The 18,940-nt window shown below is 41.2% G+C and overlaps 1 protein-coding gene across 4 annotated transcripts; it reads left to right on the top strand.

Moving 5' to 3' along the window:
* Positions 1 to 11: 11 nt before the first annotated feature.
* Positions 12 to 18,720, top strand: snx16 (sorting nexin 16). 4 transcript variants are annotated; one of them, XM_030079240.1, is made up of 9 exons: positions 12 to 180; positions 1,749 to 1,846; positions 1,953 to 2,325; positions 5,443 to 5,529; positions 9,088 to 9,236; positions 10,363 to 10,432; positions 11,831 to 11,967; positions 12,196 to 12,318; positions 15,602 to 18,720. In XM_030079240.1, the coding sequence occupies exons 3-9, from the start codon at positions 1,957 to 1,959 to the stop codon at positions 15,717 to 15,719; spliced, it is 1,053 nt and encodes a 350-aa protein (XP_029935100.1). In that variant the 5' UTR covers positions 12 to 180; positions 1,749 to 1,846; positions 1,953 to 1,956; the 3' UTR covers positions 15,720 to 18,720. The 4 variants fall into 4 exon arrangements, with proteins under 4 accessions (XP_029935100.1, XP_029935102.1, XP_029935098.1 ...); XM_030079242.1 differs by adding an exon at positions 14,342 to 14,372 and having other exon boundaries at positions 1,749 to 2,325; positions 15,602 to 15,728; XM_030079241.1 differs by adding an exon at positions 14,342 to 14,384 and having other exon boundaries at positions 13 to 180; positions 1,749 to 2,325; positions 15,602 to 15,736.
* Positions 18,721 to 18,940: the final 220 nt, after the last annotated feature.

Genomic DNA, 18,940 nt, shown 5'->3' with positions numbered 1-18,940 from the left:
AGCGCCACAGCGCCCTCGCCTGGCTGTTTGCACTGTTGTCGTCTGCAACACCATCCGTATGCAAACAGGCTAACATGACCGGGGCAGGGAAGCGGTGAATAAACAGCAACGACCTTATCGCATACCGGCTTATATGCGCCGAAAGGGGATTTCAGAGGGGAAGGATATTGGGTTCATACGGTAAGAAGTAGTCCTTTAATCTCGGCCTTCGTCGGTGCACTGTCACCATGACCGTGCGGTAACTGTAGCTTTGTCCACAGAGGATGCCAGTGTCCTGTTAGCTGCAAGTGGTTAACGTTGTGTGACAACATGTAAACTGCTGCTCTAGTTGTGAGCCCGGAGACGTTCGCCTGACTTGCAAAGAGGCTTACGCCAAACTCCGTGCAAAAAATCTGCCACTTAAATTTTGGCCTTCTGATTGGCAAAGGTATTTGTTATAATATAAATAACACACATTTTACAAATCGCGGGAGCCACTCTTCAATTCGGCATGCACCTAATATACAAATAAGTAGTTATTTGAAGAAAAAATTAAACTATTAGAACTGCTTCGGTTGTTTTGTCAAGTCGTGATGGACGGTGACGTTAGCGAGAAGTTTGAACTAAAGGTAACAGACCTTCTAAAACGAGATTGGCAAATTAAACATGGTCGAAAAGCTTTTGGCTAAGCGTCTTTGGACATCACTTTACACTTTCAGATGTTTTAAACGGAGTTCGGCCTCTTAGCTGCGCCCCGAGAGCAAGCTAAATGGCTAAAGTTAACCCTCGTTAGTGGTAGCTAGCATAGCGTTGAAATCATTGGTTAGCCACTTCACAATGAAGCTAACCTTGGCAGGCTAGAGTTTGTTGACGTCTCAGTCCCACCCGTCTATTTCATCCCGTTGTCCCACATGATCATGTCATTTTATCTGTAACGTTAAAATGTGTCTTAAATTGACAGCAGGAATCAGTGAAAGAGTTTCTAACGTGAATGTTAGCTTACCTATGTGTAGTATGTTAGGTTAGTATGTTGGTGACGTAGCTTGCTGGAGATGAAACCTCTATACAGTTTTATACAGGTAAATTTGTATTGTGTTTTAAGCCTCATTTAATGGTAACGTGTGTGTGTGCGTATGGATAGCATGTCGTGTGCAGGTAATCAGCCTGTGGTAAAACTTCTCACCTCTATTCATAGACAAGCAGCCTTGGTTGGCTCTAGCTTTCTTTCACCTCAGTGCTCACTTTATATGAATGCATTTGACAGGGAGCAGCTGGATCAGAATCAGAAAGTACCTCAGTCGAAGTAGTGATCAATGCTAGGCCTCCCTATGCCTACCATTGCAGAAAAAAGAAATGTACAGGTTTACCTATTCCTCTTGCTCAGTCTGAGTTTAATCGTTCATTGTTTGCTGGAGCATTCGGTGAGAGAGAGGAAACATCTGTGGATCAAATTAACTAAATCAGCTGACAACGTGCTACAGCACAGTAATCATCTTAACATCTTCATAGGCTATATCCCTCTCACGTTTTAGACATGATGCACAAATGTATCAATTATGAATGATACTGCGCTCATGGTGTCAATAATTCATCTGCCCTCATGGACTGTTGCCCCTCTTTGAAGGCAATTTTCGCTGACCTATTCTGCTCTATGAAATTAAGCGCAATTACAAAGAGCCTGTTATGCATCTAGAATAGCCTGTCGTCAGTTTTGTACATGCCAAATAGGTGATATTTAAATTCAGTTTTGCTTCTTTTTTTCCCTCCAGGGTGATCAGAGTCGAGCCAGCAGACTTTTCATAAGCTCCTTAGGCTAAACAGTACTGCCTTGCCCCTCCATCATACTGCAGCCACTGAAGAAGGCAAGGTCGGTTTCAGTGTGAAGAGCTTTGTTTACAGCTGTGGAGGTGGGGGTGGGAGGGGCTCGGGAAGATGGCATCACCCTTTGTTCCTGTCCCCATGCCCTTGGACAGGGCCATGTCTGGAGGCAGCAGCAAGCTTCGACGGCCCCAGCGAGCTTCATCACTTGGTAGCGTCTCCAGCAGCTCTGAGTTCCTGTCCCCCACTGCCAGGGGGGACAGGGAGGGCCGTGAAAGAGGAGGTAGTGGCTCCCAATCCGAGCACCATTCCCGATGCCTGGAGAGAGGCGGCCGAAGCCGGACACCGCCGCCCCTCCATAGCCCCGTTACTCGGGCGAGGGTGAATGGGGCTCTTGAGCCGTCAGTTACTTATTCCAGCTGTCCTCGTTCCATGTCGGACCCTGCAGCGAGCCAGCAGGGTGAAGATAGGCCCATCACCCCCACCTTGTTGGGCTACGAGGTCATGGAGGAGAGAGCAAAATTCACGGTATGAGACGTAGACATCATCACAGTCTGTTGAAACTAGTAGAATCAGTATTCCTAAGTTTACCCTTGCATTGTTTAGCTGATTTATACACTATATGGACAAAAGTATTGGGGCCCCCTACACATAACACCTACAGGAGTTATTATGACATCCCATTTTAAATCCATAGGCATTAATATGGAGTTTTTTGTTTGTTTGTTTGTTTGTTTTAAAACAAGACTTTAGAATGTCAAGTTCTTCCAAACGAAACCCATCCAACCATGCCTTTATGGACCTTGCTTTGTACACTGTGGCAACGAGGACTAAATGAAACACCTGAATTCGGTGATTAAGAGGTGTGTCCCACTACTTTTGTCCACATAGTGTATATATTGGTTGTCAGTGTGTGATGGCAGACATCATTCGCATCCTCTGTTAAAGTTTATGTGATACTATTACTGACAGTGCACATTTATTGACATTCCTGTAAACGTGCTGGAGTTTTTAAAAAAAACTAAAAAAAAACAAAAACACACACACACACACATTTTCAGCTGTAGTGGGCCAGATATCATTGGGCTGTCTGCAATTAAACTCTGCATGATGCATATTAGTGAGAAGCCACCGGGGATTTGCTAAGCATACAGCACACTCTTATTAGCAGGATACAAATGGTGTATAGTATGCAAACAGTTAGGAAAGACACAGGTTCTGCAGCACATCATTAGAAAGGAGGAGGAGTATATTCAGTTTGTTGTAGCAGGGGCAAAATTTTGAGGTGGGACTCTATTGAGACAAGAAGAGGACAGCTAGCAATTTTATTTGTATTCTACAGTACATCATTGAACAGTTGGGGTAGGCCTTCATGTGGCATACTAGAATTGTAACTTTTGAGTGTGTGTGTCCCTCAGTTTAGTCTGAATTACATTAATATTTTGTTTGGTGTGATGTTTGAAAGTATTTGGATTTATGCTTGTTACAGATATATTCCAACATGATGTATGGATGTTTGTTTTAAGTCCATTTGAGCTGAACATTCTGAGTGATTAGCCTGGAAATCAATAAATCATTTTCTTATAACATAAGGCAGCCGATTTGTAGTCATTAAAAAATGAACAGTGCAACAGTTCAGTATGACAGCAACATCAACTATAAAACAGTAGAACTGTACAAAAAGACATGCCAACAGTGTCAAGTGTTTCAGAGTGATGGAGAGTTAGAGTTGAGATCTGGGTCATAGACAGCTCAGTGCCAGCAGATCAGGGCAGGACACCTGTAAACTGATTTTTAAAATACTAGCCCATGACCTCTCTGGCCTCATTTGTGGTTCAAACGAAGTCAAGAACAAAGACATGTTCTTTTGAAACCTCTAGGCTTTCTGTGCTATCCTATATGTCTATTCTTTAAAGACCACCTGCGGGCATTGAAGCAGCTCCATACGGTTTTGAATTCAGGACAGGTAAGTGCAGAACAAGCCTGTCTTTCATTACTTGGGAATGTGGTGAGAAACAAAGCTGGTCCATAAAAGGAGGCAACCATAACTTTGAAAAATTGACTTGTTTGAGGATACCTGAAGCCACTCCGTCTAGGAAGTCAAATTTTCACATTATGGTTATCAGTTGAATTCATATTGAAGAAACCAGTCAGTTTTGATCAACAGAATGTGACTGTTGAAGTGGAAGTCATATTTCACACACGGTAATTACATCTCAGAGCAACTTACACACACTTTCCCTCTATGTAGTGAATTATATATCACAATAAGTGCCAGAATTCAGTTTGTCAGGGATGCTCATATCCTCATTGACAGATTACACTGACTTATGTCATCGTTAACACCATCTCCAAAACTACTGTGGACCGTTTTTGTACTATATGTCCTTCATATTTGGTCTGTAACAAAATATGATAACTCGCTGAGTATATATCCCTTGTGGTGTGACCCCCATTGACTTGACACTGTTCCAAGAGTGGTGGGGTCACTCCTGAATACTGTTTGTCACTTTTGTGTCAAACCTTGCCATCTTTGTGATCTTTTCAAGGCCTTCGTCTTTCACTAATAGCCCACTAAAAGTGTTTATTTCCCACAGTCTAGCAGCCTGTTTGTTGTTTCAGCCTTTCTGCACTGCACTGACGCTGACTAAATCTCAATGTTATAAAGCTTGTGGTTTAAATTGTCTCTATCAGCTACATTAAATATCTATGCAAAGTAAGTTGTTGAAAGATTGGGGATTTTTTTTTTTTTTTAGGCAGCAGGAACATCACAGTAGGATTTCTCCGAATAAAGGTTTGCCACTAACAACAGCAGCTTTACAATATGCAAAATGTCAGAGACATTATACAACTTAAAAGCTGCAAAGCTGCATCATTTCTAGAGATGCGATTACTGAAACTGTGCTCAGAACTCAGTCTGGCCATGAGAACCATGCAGAGTCAATCATTAAATGATGTGGTTATTCCACACGTTGGACAGTTGTGTCTAAACTGAGGGAGAGAGAGGGAATTCATTTGTAACCAGTGCTGAAGAATAAGTTTTTGTTTTGAGCAGCCAAGTGTGAACTTCGCGGTGTGAATATACTGTCAGTCAGGCTCTCCCTGCCTGCACTTTCATTGTCAGTGGCGTCTGAGTTGGAACCTTTCGTTGGTTCTCCCATCCCACCAGCCTCCTCCTTTCTCCTCATTTGGATTTGGATAAAATAATAGACCACTCCATTTTTATAACACTGTAACAGCTAAATGGATTGTTTCACAAAAATGTTTGCCCTTGACTTTTGAGAATGTGAATCCCATGCTCTCGCACAAATGCAACCACATTAAATTTGAACTCGTACACTCTCAAAAAAATGGTCACATATACATAACATATAACCATTTTAGTTGCCAGGAGCTCTGATACTTGCAGGTCTAGCATAACTTGTCACACATAATTATTATTTTACACTGTGTTATCTCATTTAGGCCAGACTTTAATCATTGCCTACCTGTAGTGCTTTAGCTGTGGGCCAAAGTCATTAGTCTTTAACTAGTTTAGTTTAGCAAGGGCACACTGAATACACTGCAGATGTGATGCATGTTTCACCCGTGCTGTCATAACCAGGGTTTATAGATTGTGTGTGGTGTGTCTTTTCCCTGCTGTAGGTATATAAGATCCTGGTCAGGAAGACTCAAGACGAGAGCTGGGTTGTATTCAGAAGATACACGGATTTCTCCAGACTCAATGACAAGGTGTGTGTGTGCTGCTGACACTTTCTTTGTCCACACCGTTAAGTTCTGTGTTTAACTGTTGCTTGTTTTACTGCATGTTAAGAGAATTTTAACATGTGAATACACTAGTAGGCTGTAGGGGTGAGAATCACTGGGGAACTAGTAAAATATTGTCATAGCATCATATAGCCAGAGCTAAATGATATGGGGGAAAAAATAATATTGCAGTTAATGTTACAGAAATTACAATTGCGATATGATTCAAGATTTTCCTAGAAATTATCATTTTTGCATTGTAGTTTTAATTCTCACTGAAAATTTGTGATGATGATGTGCCAAACAAACATGTTCTCTTGGCATCTCTCTGGCATCACTATACTTGATTTATAATGCTTTTCTGTCACTCAGTTCATCTTTATCCAAAAATCACAGCTCCTGCAATATGGATATTGCACTTGGCCACATTATGATGTTGATGATATTTAATTTCATTGTTCAGCTTTATATTGTACCCACAGTTACGATGGTATCATGATACAGGGGGTTCGCAATATACTACAATATATTGTAAAGAAATCAGCTGTGATACATCACAGTATCTGTCACTGAAGAAGAAAAAAATACCCTGGTAAAGGCTAAGTAATTTTTCTGTGTTTTTCATGTTCCATGTTTTACATGAGTTATGAAATATTGACAAGGTGGTGAGGATAATAAAACAGAGGATCCCTCACATCCGTTATCCTCAAAGTTTGAATGGCTCAATTTTGAGAGGTGCAACAGGATGTTTCTGGCATGTTGGATCATAACACTGAGTTTTTTTTTAAAATTCCGTATAGTCATTCTTCTCAATTTCTAAACATTTCACTGCAGGCCTGCTGCCCAAACTGTGATGTGCAGTGTTCTCTTTCACCCATCTAATGCATAACACTGATGTTTTTAATTTGTCTTAAGTTACTTTTCTATTGTGTGTATATATAATTGTGTTTGTCAGTTGCCAGCACTATCGTCATCATTGTTGTTATGAACTGCCAGATAGGCCAAAGAGAGTTTTCCATCCATAATAACACAAATAAATTTATTGTGTTATTATTCTACTCTAATCTACAGCCTCTCCGAAGCTGAATTTTCAGTTCAGTAATGTGCATAGCATCATGCAGACATTTTGTTTGTGACTCTTTCCTCCTGGCATGCTTCCTTTGTTTTGAGTACATTGTGGAAGTGATTAGTGCTACACAAAGAACCAGTGTTTCCCAAACAGCTCACAGGTCCAAGCCAACTGGAGGAACACGTCTCTGATGGGTTCAGCTTGGCTAGGTGGGTCATAGATTGCGGACGGGAAAAATAATAAGCCCTTTGATGACATAATGATCATTTATCAAATGATGGGATTCCAAGCACAGTCTCTCTGGGCCTGCAAAAGACGCATGACTTACAGGTGTTTTCTGTGAACAAGATAGACCTAGATGTTTTTACTGTAAACAAGTGCAGGCCCTCTTCTGCTGGTGCCCCCTGATTTAGTGCATGTTGGGGGGGAGATGCAAGGAGTGGGAGAATTGTTTTTTTTTTTTTTTTTTTTTTTTTTTTTTTTTTGCATTTTGGCCTGTGGGTGGTGTTAAAGGAGAGGTGAAGGTGACACCAAAATTGATGGGGTTCATTTCCCTGTGAATTCCTCTTGATTGCAGTACAGCAGTCAAGAGGAATCTTTATTTGGGGAGTGTGAAAGCACTAGCCAAACATCATGACAACCCACTGACATCTTGTACAAAGTTGACATTTAGGCCTAATGGTTGAAGTAGAAGAAAGGTCATGACATCACCAAAATTGTCAGGCTTCATTTTCTAAGGAGCATGAATATGCTCGCCAATCTGCCAATTTATGGCAGTCTGCCAGTGTGGAGTGCTGGATGGGACTGCACCATCATCCTTAGGCCTCACCTTCCAGTAGGGCAAAAAAAAAACCTCCTCAATGCAAAGCATAGCATGTAACTAGGTGGAACTAATTCGGACAATCATAGTAACCTGAGACAAAAAGAATGTAAGCACAGGAATGGGGAACACCCTTCCTTCACAAAGAATGGAGAGAGTGTGGGCGTTGACATTTCTTACTCAATTCCTGTGGCTTTTTCTCAAAGACTGGGAAACTGGTCAGTCAGTACTGAATGGGCTTTTGCTGAGGGCGTAACTCTGGAGTTGTAGTTGGTCATACCTCTAAGTATTGGAACAATTTCATTACGAAGGGCAGCTGTTTTTGTAAGTCTGGACATTATAAAAGAATTACAAGAGGCATTAAAGGACAAGCCAGCTGTATATATACAACCTAGGCAGATGTGTATGCAGTTCAGATAAGCAGGTGGTACAAATTCCAGACACAATCAACACTTCATTGAGTTATCAACTTTCACATTGTCTGTCTTGGCATCCTGGGGATAAGTGGTATGAGGCCGTGACCACCATAAGCCCAAATAAGTTTTTTGGTCTGTTTTGGTCTTTGATCCGAAATATGGTGTGTTTAATTTTGAAAACAAAGTAATGTCACTGTAATTGCATTATTTCCATACATCCACACTAGAATGCCATTGTCTGGCATTCTAGTGTGGATACTAGATTTGTGGTTTCTATGGGGAGCATTTTGTGTTACCTTTGCATAAAGCATCAAGAACTGAATGCTAGGGGAGTTGCCCACAAAACATTGGAGCATTCCTTTAAAGGTCTTATTTACAAATAGGCTATTCCATAAATTGCATAGTTTGACCAAAATCTTAGTGGGACTAGCAGGAGCATAATTTTTATCATCTTATGTGCTATTGCTCTCTTTACTCTGCCAAACATGTTTTGTTTTCAGCACATCCAACACACTGTAGGACATCATGTTCCTAAACAGGGTAACAAGGTGAAATATCAGGATTACCCCTGGTTGACGTTGGGATACATGACACAACAAGCCCCTGTCTTAATTCCTCTATTTTCTTTGTGTGTCATACTGATAATTTATTGTGGGTCAGCTCAAAGAACTTTACTCTGTGTCCAATAAAACTTTGGCTGTTTTCCTGCATGTGGTTGTTCTGTGTCCTTGTACATGATTTGATGATAGAGGCTTCATTTGTTTTACATGAAAGACTTTGTGGATGCAGATTTGAGGGGAAGAACAGGAAGGATTTTTTTTGCAAATGCTTAGGATGAGCTGCATGGCTGCAAAAGCTATTCAAATTTGACATTCAAATGATAATGATAGAGCCTATTAATGTCTTCTCCAGCCCTGCTTGTTATCCAGGATATCCAGAAATAGAGGTGGAGGACAGAGACTGTTAGTTATTTGATCAGTGCACATGATCCACAAGTGGCAGGAGGGTGTGGTTGTTTGTATCAGATGTTTGTATAAGATATTGTTGCTTTTCCTCTTTGTACTGAAAGTTAGCTGTCATTAATTCTGCCACGCTCACCTCTGCTGTACATACGTGTGAGCATTGTTTTAGTGCACAGACAACATTATCTACAGTATTCATCCATGAACTGTAGGGTTGTATATCAGCTGTTCATCCCTCACTGTGTGTGCGCGTGTGTGTGTCTGTGTGTGTTCCAGCTAAAGGAAATGTTCCCGGGTTTCCGCCTCTCGCTACCTCCTAAGCGATGGTTCAAAGACAACTATGACAGCGACTTCCTGGAGGAGCGACAGCTGGGACTGCAGGCCTTTCTACAGAACCTGGTTGCACACAAGGATATTGCCAACTGGTGTGTGTGTATGAGACAGAGAGAGGTTGCATTCACAGTCTTGTGTTAGTCCACGTTAACAGCCATAATTATTAAAAACAGTTTACTCATGGCCTGGCATAGCAGGCTTGTTGACAAACACACACAGGTCCTAAATCAAATTGCTTCCATGTGAGCTCTTAATCTAAGTGAGAGTCAGCGAGTGTTGCATTCACATCTGGTATTATACCATCTCATATCCAGATCACATGTGTAAGCTGTAGCTGAATAACATTTACTCCAGGCATTAAAAAGTGTCTCCATTACACACATCAAGGTCACACTGTCATTTGATTGCACTTTCTTATGTAAAATTCACACAACCATGTACGTTGCCTGCTGTTGCAATGTTTGTTTGGAAATAACCGTGACTGTGGGTCAGTTTAAATATAGTGGCTGCTCATCAGGTTGTGCAGCTATGTATGTTTTGTCTTACCTTTTGAGACAGAGGAAGGTGCAGTCCAAGACATTTGGCTCACCAGAGCAGCACCTTTCGTTTGCTTTAATTAAAGCCATTTCCTTTCAAATGGATTTGATTGGTGACTTTAACAACAGAAAAATAGGATAGGAAACTATTCATTAAAATTCTCAATCTCCATTTAAAAATGTCACTGTGCTGTATATTTATTTAACTCAGTCATTTAATATTTTTTAGTTGACATACTTCAAAAAAGAATTTTCAGTGATTGTATTCCTGTACTTGCTTTTAGCGATATGTAAACCACAAGAGACCCTTTACACAACAGCATTTTTAACAAGAAAGAGCAGAAAACCACAAGTGTTACTAATGACATCAAGGCTCTGTTCCATTTACATGTACCAGAGCTTTTCCATTTGGCCAGCATGCACAGTATGAGGACCCTGGCTCTGTTAGAGCTAAATGGAACAGAACCTTAATTAAGGTCATTAGTAACATGTGTTTACCTGCTATTCCATGTCTAAATGGCTGTGTGAAATGTATCATACCTTAGACTCTTAGACCATACCACAATTGCAATACAGTATGTATCACATATAACATTTATGATGTGATTTTTTTTTTTTTCTAAAACATATCTTACTACCCTATCTCTTACACACACTTTTACACTGTCCTTTTCCTTGACAGCCTGGCAGTGAGAGAGTTCCTGTGTTTGGACGACCCACCAGGACCTTTTGACAGTCTGGAGGAGAGCCGGGTCAGTGTGTTTGAGCACATGCATGTGTACTCGTGTGTACAATTCTGAAGCTTTTTGAGAAGAGTTCCCTCTGAAATTTGCTGAAATCTTTCATACCCATGAACAACCAGGCTGAAATCCAATCTGCCCACAGTCTTTTGGGCCTTTTGCTGAACTGCCCTCTATTGTTCTGTCTTTAGCTGGGTGTTGGAGGTTCAACAATGAATCAGCTGCACCAGCACTTAAGCTTACTGACCTCTAGAGGAGAAAAAGGAGGAGAGGGCAATATGATCATGTGGCAGCAGAATTGTTTTTAACAGTTTTGTAAGATACGGAGCAAAACAGTGTGTTGCAGCTTTGCACATTCACCAAGATGAATAAATGAAAGAAAGCAAGTCAATAAAGAAATAAGCTACAGTAGAACATAGAAGAAAGTTTTATTGTTAAAGATGCAGTCTGTAGAATTTTAAGCGCCGTTAATATAATAAATAAGTTAGTAAACAAATAAGAATCATAATCATCAGCACATCAAATGTATCTTTATATTGTGTGCTTATGTTGTAGGTTGTTTTTTTTTTTTTTCCAAAATCTGCTAGTTGCTTTATGCCACAACAGTTTTACCTTGCAGCTCTTACACGGCTTAGCACCAGTTGCAGTGGGACTTGTTGCATAACTTCTAGCCGAGAGATTCATACTCACACGCCGGCTTTAAATCACCATCCATCTGCAACCACTCAGCCCACACAGCTTAGAGGCATACCACTTGTTGTTCAGTCGCCTGTCATCACAAGCTCTTTACTGCTTCACGTCCCCACCTCGCCAGTGTGGGGAGGATTCCATCATGGCCTTTCCAGGAATGACTCCCAAGAATCCCATTCCCTGTCCGGCCACGTAACTGGAAACAACAGGGTTTATGCGGAAATGTGATCCTGTAGTTTTACATGTAGCACCTTTTAAAAACTGACATGTCTCTGCTTATCAGCGTTACCTTCCCTCTGGGCTCAACTCACTTGGAAACCCCGATGAAGACAACCAAAACAGTTGTTGTTTTTTTTAGCTACAGGCAGCAGCTACTGTAAGTCACTTGGACAGTCCCAGATTTTGTCTGGGTGGAAACATTGCACATGTAAACTCGAGAGAAACAACCCTTAAACATTTCTGAGGCAGAAGAACATTTCCATCCCATCTTGTCTTCATCCTCTCTTTCCCCCCTTGACCTTACACTCTGTGCACTGATCCCACATACTTCCCTGATGTTATTTCTTTTCTTCTTTTGTTTCTTTTTTTTTTGCTCCATTTCTCATCTGTTCTTATCTAACATCCTCCCTGTCATGCTCTCTCTTCCACTTTTATTTATTTATTTATTTTTATTATTTTTTTTTTTTTGAACGAACCACCACCCACCAACCCGGTATCCAGGCATTTTGTGAGACCCTGGAGGAGAGTAATTATCGTCTTCAGAAGGAGCTGCTGGAGAAGCAGAAGGAGATTGCCACCTTGAGGAGGAGGCTGGAGGAGAGGGAGCAGGCCATCTTGCTGCTGGAGAAGCACATCAAGTCAGGAGACACACACACATACGTACACACACATACACATCCAGCATACAGGAGAAAACAGTTGCACACACACAGAGTGGACACATACAGCTCCCAAACATGCCTTCAGAAAACATGAAACATGAATTCCTGAAAACTTGCGAGACAAGAAATAGCAGGTTGTTTGTGTGTGTGTGTGTGTGTGTGTGTGTGTGTGTGTGTGTGTGTGTGTGTGTGTGTCCGTCCCAGTGGACAGTTTGTGAGCCCGGAGTCTCCATGTGGTCTGTCAGCTCAGGGCAGTGAGAGCAGTGCAGAAGCAGATGTGGAGTCATCTGCCGCCGAGGCTGACCAGGACTTGCCTGAGGAAAATGGGTAAAACACACACACACACACACACACACACACACGCAAATACCCTCCTTAACACATGTGAAATATAAACACACAGCCCAATCTCTCTCTCTCCCTCTTACACACACATACACACGCAGGCATGCATATAATGTTGCAAAGCCTTAGCTTCCTCCTTCCTCACCCATGTAATCCATTTAGCCCTTCAAATTAGGCTAAAAGCCCCTAGTAAAACCCACTATGCTCCTTCCACTTTCTCTACCACCATTAAGTTAATTTCCTTAATGCTTGTACGAAGTGCTTCTGTGGTTTAGCAGCATTATGGGGAGAGTGTCAAATGCTGCACATGAATCTTCTCATGAAGTGTTAATATGTACGCTGGGAGCTTTGCCTCATTCTGTCAGTGTAAGATTAAATACCACTCACATATATTAAACACATATTGCATCCACATTGCCCACAGTGCACTTAGGAATGTGTTTCTTTACATATCCCCCTCAGACATTCAGTATGCACACAGATGTGTCAGCTGTGTATCGGCAGTGAACATGTAGCTGGTGAAGTCTTTTCTCAAGCACACCTGGTCAGTGTTGTGTGAAGCAGCTGGACGGTGCCACACAGTGTGTGCATGTAAAGACCACGCAAGAATTAGTGCTGCACTCTTTTACACCCAGCCAGCAAGACAATATGCAAAGTCGAACACAGTGAGGGGAAGGTAAACATCAACAGCAATGAGGACACAATTTAAGGGTTCACAAAGATGTTTGAATATGTTTTCCCTATATTCAAAAATATGAAAAATTATGGTCTTCCTCAAAAAATGGTCAGTCACGGCCGTGCTGGTGTAATTCCTTCTTTTGGCAACTGTGGCAAATGTTTACCCTTTTTTTGAGAAGATTCATGTCAGAATCACGCCTTCAGTTCCTCATCCTGATTAACCCACATTGAAAGCTTCTTTCAGTTGAATTCACTGCAGGACCTGGTTCATTTAAAAAATGACTGCTGCTAGATGCTGCAAATGTGGCCTCTACGCCACATCCTGCTCCTCACTCTGAAAAGCTCTCCACTAGCTGTTTCTGACAATTTTGAAGGCAAAAGTGTTGTCTCCTTTTTAAAGACAAACAATTCCTTGATTCCTTATCGAGTGTTGACACATTTTAATTTACTTTTGAAATAATTTATTTGATAACAGGGCAACCTTTGCTTTGAAAGTGTTGGAGAAAATGTAGTAAATGTAATGTATTTTTTTAATGGTGTGGCCAAGTGACTGTCAGAAAAAATCTTGATATAATCTGTTAGGTGATAGGCTTGCCTTGCAGAGTTCAATCTACGCAAACTGTAGAATATGCTCAGTGAAGTGCTCTGAAATCCCTGGAAAAAAATCAGAAACATTTCAGCACTGAAAATGTGCTCTTCAGATCATTAATAATCTCCTGTAAAGTGGAGATTCATTTGAGTGCCCCGTGTTGTTACTGCTGCTTTACTAAAGCACAGCCTTCAGCATAGCTAGTAATGCTGTTGCAGGGAAATTGCCTCTAGGTCACTGATGTTGGTGCCTTATTTTGTTCTGATCATATCCATCTAATAGAGCCAGTTCTTCCTCCATTGGTGACCATGTTTCTTCTGTCATTTGTTACCTATGGTGACCCTCCTGCCCCAGTTCTCTGGCCAGTACTGTTTCCTTTGTTTTTCTTAGCTTTTGGACACATTATTCATTGGATTAGCATCTCTCTGTACTTGGCATGGAGATGGAAAAAAAGTTCCCTGTAAATTGGCAGTATTGCATTACTGTCTAACAGGTGTCAAGAACTGGATGTCCCAAAATTTCCCTTAAATAAATAAAGGCCTAACTGAATCATTTGCTTTTGGACATAAACATGTCTACACAGAGTTTTTTGTCACTGTTTTGTCTGGTGTTTTCAGCATCTCCCAGGCTTTTATTTAGTGCCTGAATTAAGTATTATTGCACCTGTACATTGACTTTTTTCAGTAATGTTTGACTTTTTCCCCTCCCCCCTGTATTCCTTACCCTCATAATCCACAGCAATGTCGCTCCAATCTGAAAAGAGAGCCTGGTACGATGTGAGGTACTAAATGTATTAACTATGCAGGCTAAACCTATGGCATACTCTTTCTATATCCTTCTTCCCAGTAACTTGCATCCCTCTGTATCTCACTGTACTGTAATGGCGGTGTGTTCTTTTGCTCAGGGTGTTAAATACCTACAGTACTGGTGTGCATCAGAGTTGGGGTCAGTTCACTTTCAGTTCACCTAGTTTAGAAAAATCTGATAATTGAATCGATCTTGTTTCTTTGAGAAGTTCACACCATCTTAAAATTTATGTGGCGAGTTTTTGTGCTATTTTGCTGTGAAACTCTTCCCTGTTGTAATTTTAATGACGTCCATGTCAACTAAGATGTAACATTTTATCATTAACCAGTAAATTGTCATCGCCATTTTATGCTTGGATTGACCCAGCTGAAACTGATTTGTCCCCAACCCCCGGTGTGTATTTACTGTGCTGCACCCCACGTCTCCTTTGGCTATGCCACGGTGCTTCTCTGCATCGTACCTGACTAACATCCACACAGATGCTGTTACTGTCTCTCCCACACATGGTGCTCACAGGTTAGCACTGTGTGTTGTTTGATGCCGGGTCTTTCCTGGACTTCCTCCTTCTCTCCATCTAGAGTTGGGACACGCAGCGAAAGTGTCATGCTGGTTAAGCAATTGCAGCCTTTGAAATGGCAGAGCTTGATTCCAAAACGAGATGTCAACTGATTGGAAAAAAAGTGAAACTACTCTGACAAAATGATTGAGAACAAAAGCTCTAACTACAAAAATTCTGGTGTTGGAATAGCGGCAATTATTTTAGGGCATGAGCATCTTTGAACAGTTTATTCCTTTTTAATGACTCTCCAACAGAACTACATGAAAGATAATTGGAAATGAAAGGTAAAAGCGGCAGACCTGAGGGCTGCTGTCTCCATTATCAGTCAGGATGAGGGTGATGAAGAGAGTCAGAGGAAAGACGTGTCATCCTGTGGTGTTTTCAGTCGACCTGTAACTGTAACTTGCTGGTGTTTTGACGTTAATACCATGCTACATCTGCCTCTTCCCTCATGGGTTGATCATCTGTCGGTCTGTTCGAGCATTTTTCCTTTTACCTTTCTTCTTCTTGGATTGTTTGGCTCTCTCTTGCTGCATTTTGTCTAAACTGTACAGACCCCAAGTAATGAAGTGTAACGAGACAGGTGTTTAATAATTTCTTTTTCTCCTCTGCCGTCATCTTCCTCTCTGCAGTGGTAGGTGCAAGATTGAGCCGGTGCGATCATCTGCCTGTTGGTGTGGGCCATCGCTAAGCGCCTCTCCTCCAGTCATCCAGGTCACCCAGCTATACCACCGACAGCCAGAGCACTAACAACCAAGAGCTGGTCCTCCTCCTCTCTTCTCCCTTCCCTCTTACCTCTCTTCCTCCCCTCCTACAAAACATTTTTTACTGTTCCATCTGCCACCACTTTCCCCACGCTTGAATTTTATGCCCCTCATACTTGCCCTTTCTTTGACTTCGTCCCTCCCTCTTTCACTCCCATATCCTCCCTTGCCCTGTGGACTAACCGCTGTTTCACCTGGCAATCTCAGAGTGGGATCTAAAGAGGCAAGGCAGCAGGGGGGCACTTGACTCTTAAACCGTCCTCCCAGCATTCCCTCAGCCTTGGATCTAAAGAGAGAGTTTCAAAGGAGATGGTTTTACACTGCAACAGCCCCTTCCACTTCATGTTTTCTGCTCTGTGGATTTCATTATAGAGGGACTTTTGGGCTGAGGGACGTTTTATCTGGCAACATTACATTTGGAACACTGGGTGCAAGTTGCTATAGGAGCTAATTGACCTTTTAAGACCTAGATATTGGTTGGTCTTCCTCAAACTGTGTTGGGACTCCTCAGTACTTGGTCACTTCAGGAGAAACGGGTCGCCTGATTGGGTCACAGCTTGATCCAGCGGTCACAAAGCCAAAGAGTGGCCTCTTGACCAAAAACTCTTGGAAGGTGACTTGAAGACGCGCACCGTCGGGCGCGTGGTCGACTGACACTCCCTGATGCATCACGACAATCCACCAAGAACTCAAACCATCACATCACTTTCTGTGTGCATCCGTTATCTTTTCAGCTACTTATTGCTGAGAAGAGAGGCCCTCTTTTGTTATTGGTGAAAGACCTCATGTGACTACAGATGATAAAGATCTAGATGATCTTGGTGCAATCACACGATTGGCTGATAACAAATCTCAGTTGTAACAGTGCTTTGACTTCTTGTTTTTCTGTTCGCACTACTGTCTACTTGTACTTCCATGTCATTGCTCTGCACTGCCATCAACTGTGTCGTTGTGGGTAGAGGTAGACCTCCTTACTTGAGAAACTTGTTTGCATTTAATTTTTACATGATGAACTCTATTCAAATCTAATCTCTTGCTCAGATTCAAGTGTTGTGCATTTTTTTCCAGCAAGCTTGAGCAATTTTTTTGCAAGACACACGCAGCATAGAGTTGCGTACTGTTGGTTTTTGAGGAGGGATTTGATTTAAGTGTCTTTACTAATCATTTCATTGCCCTTGCACATTCCAGTGTCCCCCTTTTACACATGCATATATTTCTTGAGTTGCTTTTTTAGTGTTTGATTAAGTCAATTTCATGAGTATAGATACATTATATATAGATATATATAACACTGGACCTCTTTTGGTATTAAGGCTGCTGGTTTCTGTTCAGTTTCTGCTGCGATGGTGTGAGATGGTCATTATTAAGTTGTTACACATTTCTTTTAGATTACAGGCAAGTGTCAGTGGTTTCTATTTAATAAATTTAAGCTAAAGATGTCAAACACAGCATTAAGTCAATAAAAATGAATTATTAGTTTTGAATTGCCTAAAACAAATCCAAATATATTCCAGATATAGCCTTTGTCCACAATTCCATCTGCAGATCCAAATGAGAATTGCTAGACCAGGGACTGACTCGACTTGTGACAGCTTTCAAATCTCAGAACTTGAATGGAGCACAACGGTCTTTCCCATTGCTATTGGGTGGAGTGACGACCGATTTAATGTGTATCTATGTCACAGTACATTAGCCTTTTAAAGTGAACACTTTTCTTTCCCCACAAAAAGTTGGGCTAAACTACAGTTTGTAGCATGTTAGAGGTCGTATTAAGTAAAAGGTGTGTTTGATAATGCTGCCCAGCTAGGTTTGCTGGTCTGCAGATGCTTACTGGAGGAGCTGAAGTCTTGAAGCAGCAGGACACAGTTTCAAATGTTCTCAATAATTTTGCTCTCTGGTTATGGTTAGAGCAGTTTTACAACATAACTCCACAGTTTTCAAACAGATGCAACACTGACTTGTTACCGCAGCAAACAAGTATAATCACAAGAAAAATCACAACAGATACCTCCAACTGATCCAGTCTAGCACCAACCTCTATTCTGTACCAGCCAAATAACCACAGCAAACAGAACAATGTCTATTCAGGTTCTGGGTTTCAAATATACTGTTGGTTTAATAAATAATCCTCATTGTAAATAAACTGAGAAACAAAATAATAGGTGTTTTATCAGGAGGAAATGACTGGCATGTAAACCCCAGCTAATCTTGTTTGGCCATGTAGCAGCAAGAAGGGCCACGTGCCATCCCCAGAAGCCATATTTTATTCCCAAATGGGCTCACTTTCATTTTCATTTCATTTTAGGTGGTCTGTTGGTGTGGCATTCAGCTGTGAAAGTGTTCACAGTTAAAGCTTATAGCTGTATAGGGTCATGTGGTGCACTTTATGGATGAATGGGAATTAATATTATATGTTTGGATCGGGTTTTACTACTTCACGTGTTTGAATCAGAGTGCCTTTTCTGTCATCCAGTATGTCTTGCTTCCTTTGCTGGATCCCATGTGTTCGTTTTGTTTTGTTTTGTTTGTTGCTTCTGTAAAGTCCTCAAGCATGATTCTAAGTGCCTTGAATTGATTTCCCTTTTCATTTTGATAGGTTTAAACCGCTTTTAGCTCTGTAAAATTTGTATAGGACATTAAATGGTTTCACTATGTTACACAGATGGAGAGAATGTTTTCAATGACACTTGTATGTATATGTAGTTACTTGAAATCAACTGAAACCACTTTTTTTGTAATAGCAAATGATGGCATATTAATGAGTCTTAGTTGACATGTACACCTACAGTTGCACTATAAAAGATTTATACAATTAACATTTGCTGTCACTGTTGTTGTTTTGGGTTTAAAGGGATAACTCACCTAAAAATATGATCTGAAATTAGTAGATAGGAAAATTGTATTCCCTAGATGTTTATTGGAATGAAATGTTACAATCATATTCCCAGTGATTTATTAAAAACACATTTATTTTTCCCTAATTCCACGCCACCTTGTTTACAACGCCTGCTCTCTGAAATGATGTGTGTCTTTGGTGTGTTCTTGGCTTTAGGTATGTTTTGATGAGAGGAATGAATTGTGTGAGTGTGTATGTGTGTGTGTGACCAGCCTGCCCGTACGAGTAATATAAATATCTCCATTTTAGTGCCACTTGCCACAGCAAGGTTCCACCATAGGGGAACCTTGCTGTAAAAATGTATAGTACCC

The sequence above is a fragment of the Myripristis murdjan genome, chromosome 20 (genome assembly GCF_902150065.1).
Source record: "Myripristis murdjan chromosome 20, fMyrMur1.1, whole genome shotgun sequence".
Taxonomy (NCBI): Eukaryota; Metazoa; Chordata; class Actinopteri; order Holocentriformes; family Holocentridae; genus Myripristis; species Myripristis murdjan.
The sequence above is the reverse complement of the archived record's forward strand: the minus strand, read 5'-3'. Positions and strand labels throughout refer to the sequence as shown.

Coding starts and splice junctions, on each gene's coding strand:
- snx16 (XM_030079238.1), top strand. CDS start 1,912: ATGGCATCACCCTTTGTTCCTGTCCCCATGCCCTTGGACAGGGCCATG. Junction 5,530..9,087: donor TCTCCAGACTCAATGACAAG/GTGTGTGTGTGC, acceptor TGTGTGTTCCAG/CTAAAGGAAATGTTCCCGGG. Junction 10,433..11,830: donor ACAGTCTGGAGGAGAGCCGG/GTCAGTGTGTTT, acceptor CCCGGTATCCAG/GCATTTTGTGAGACCCTGGA.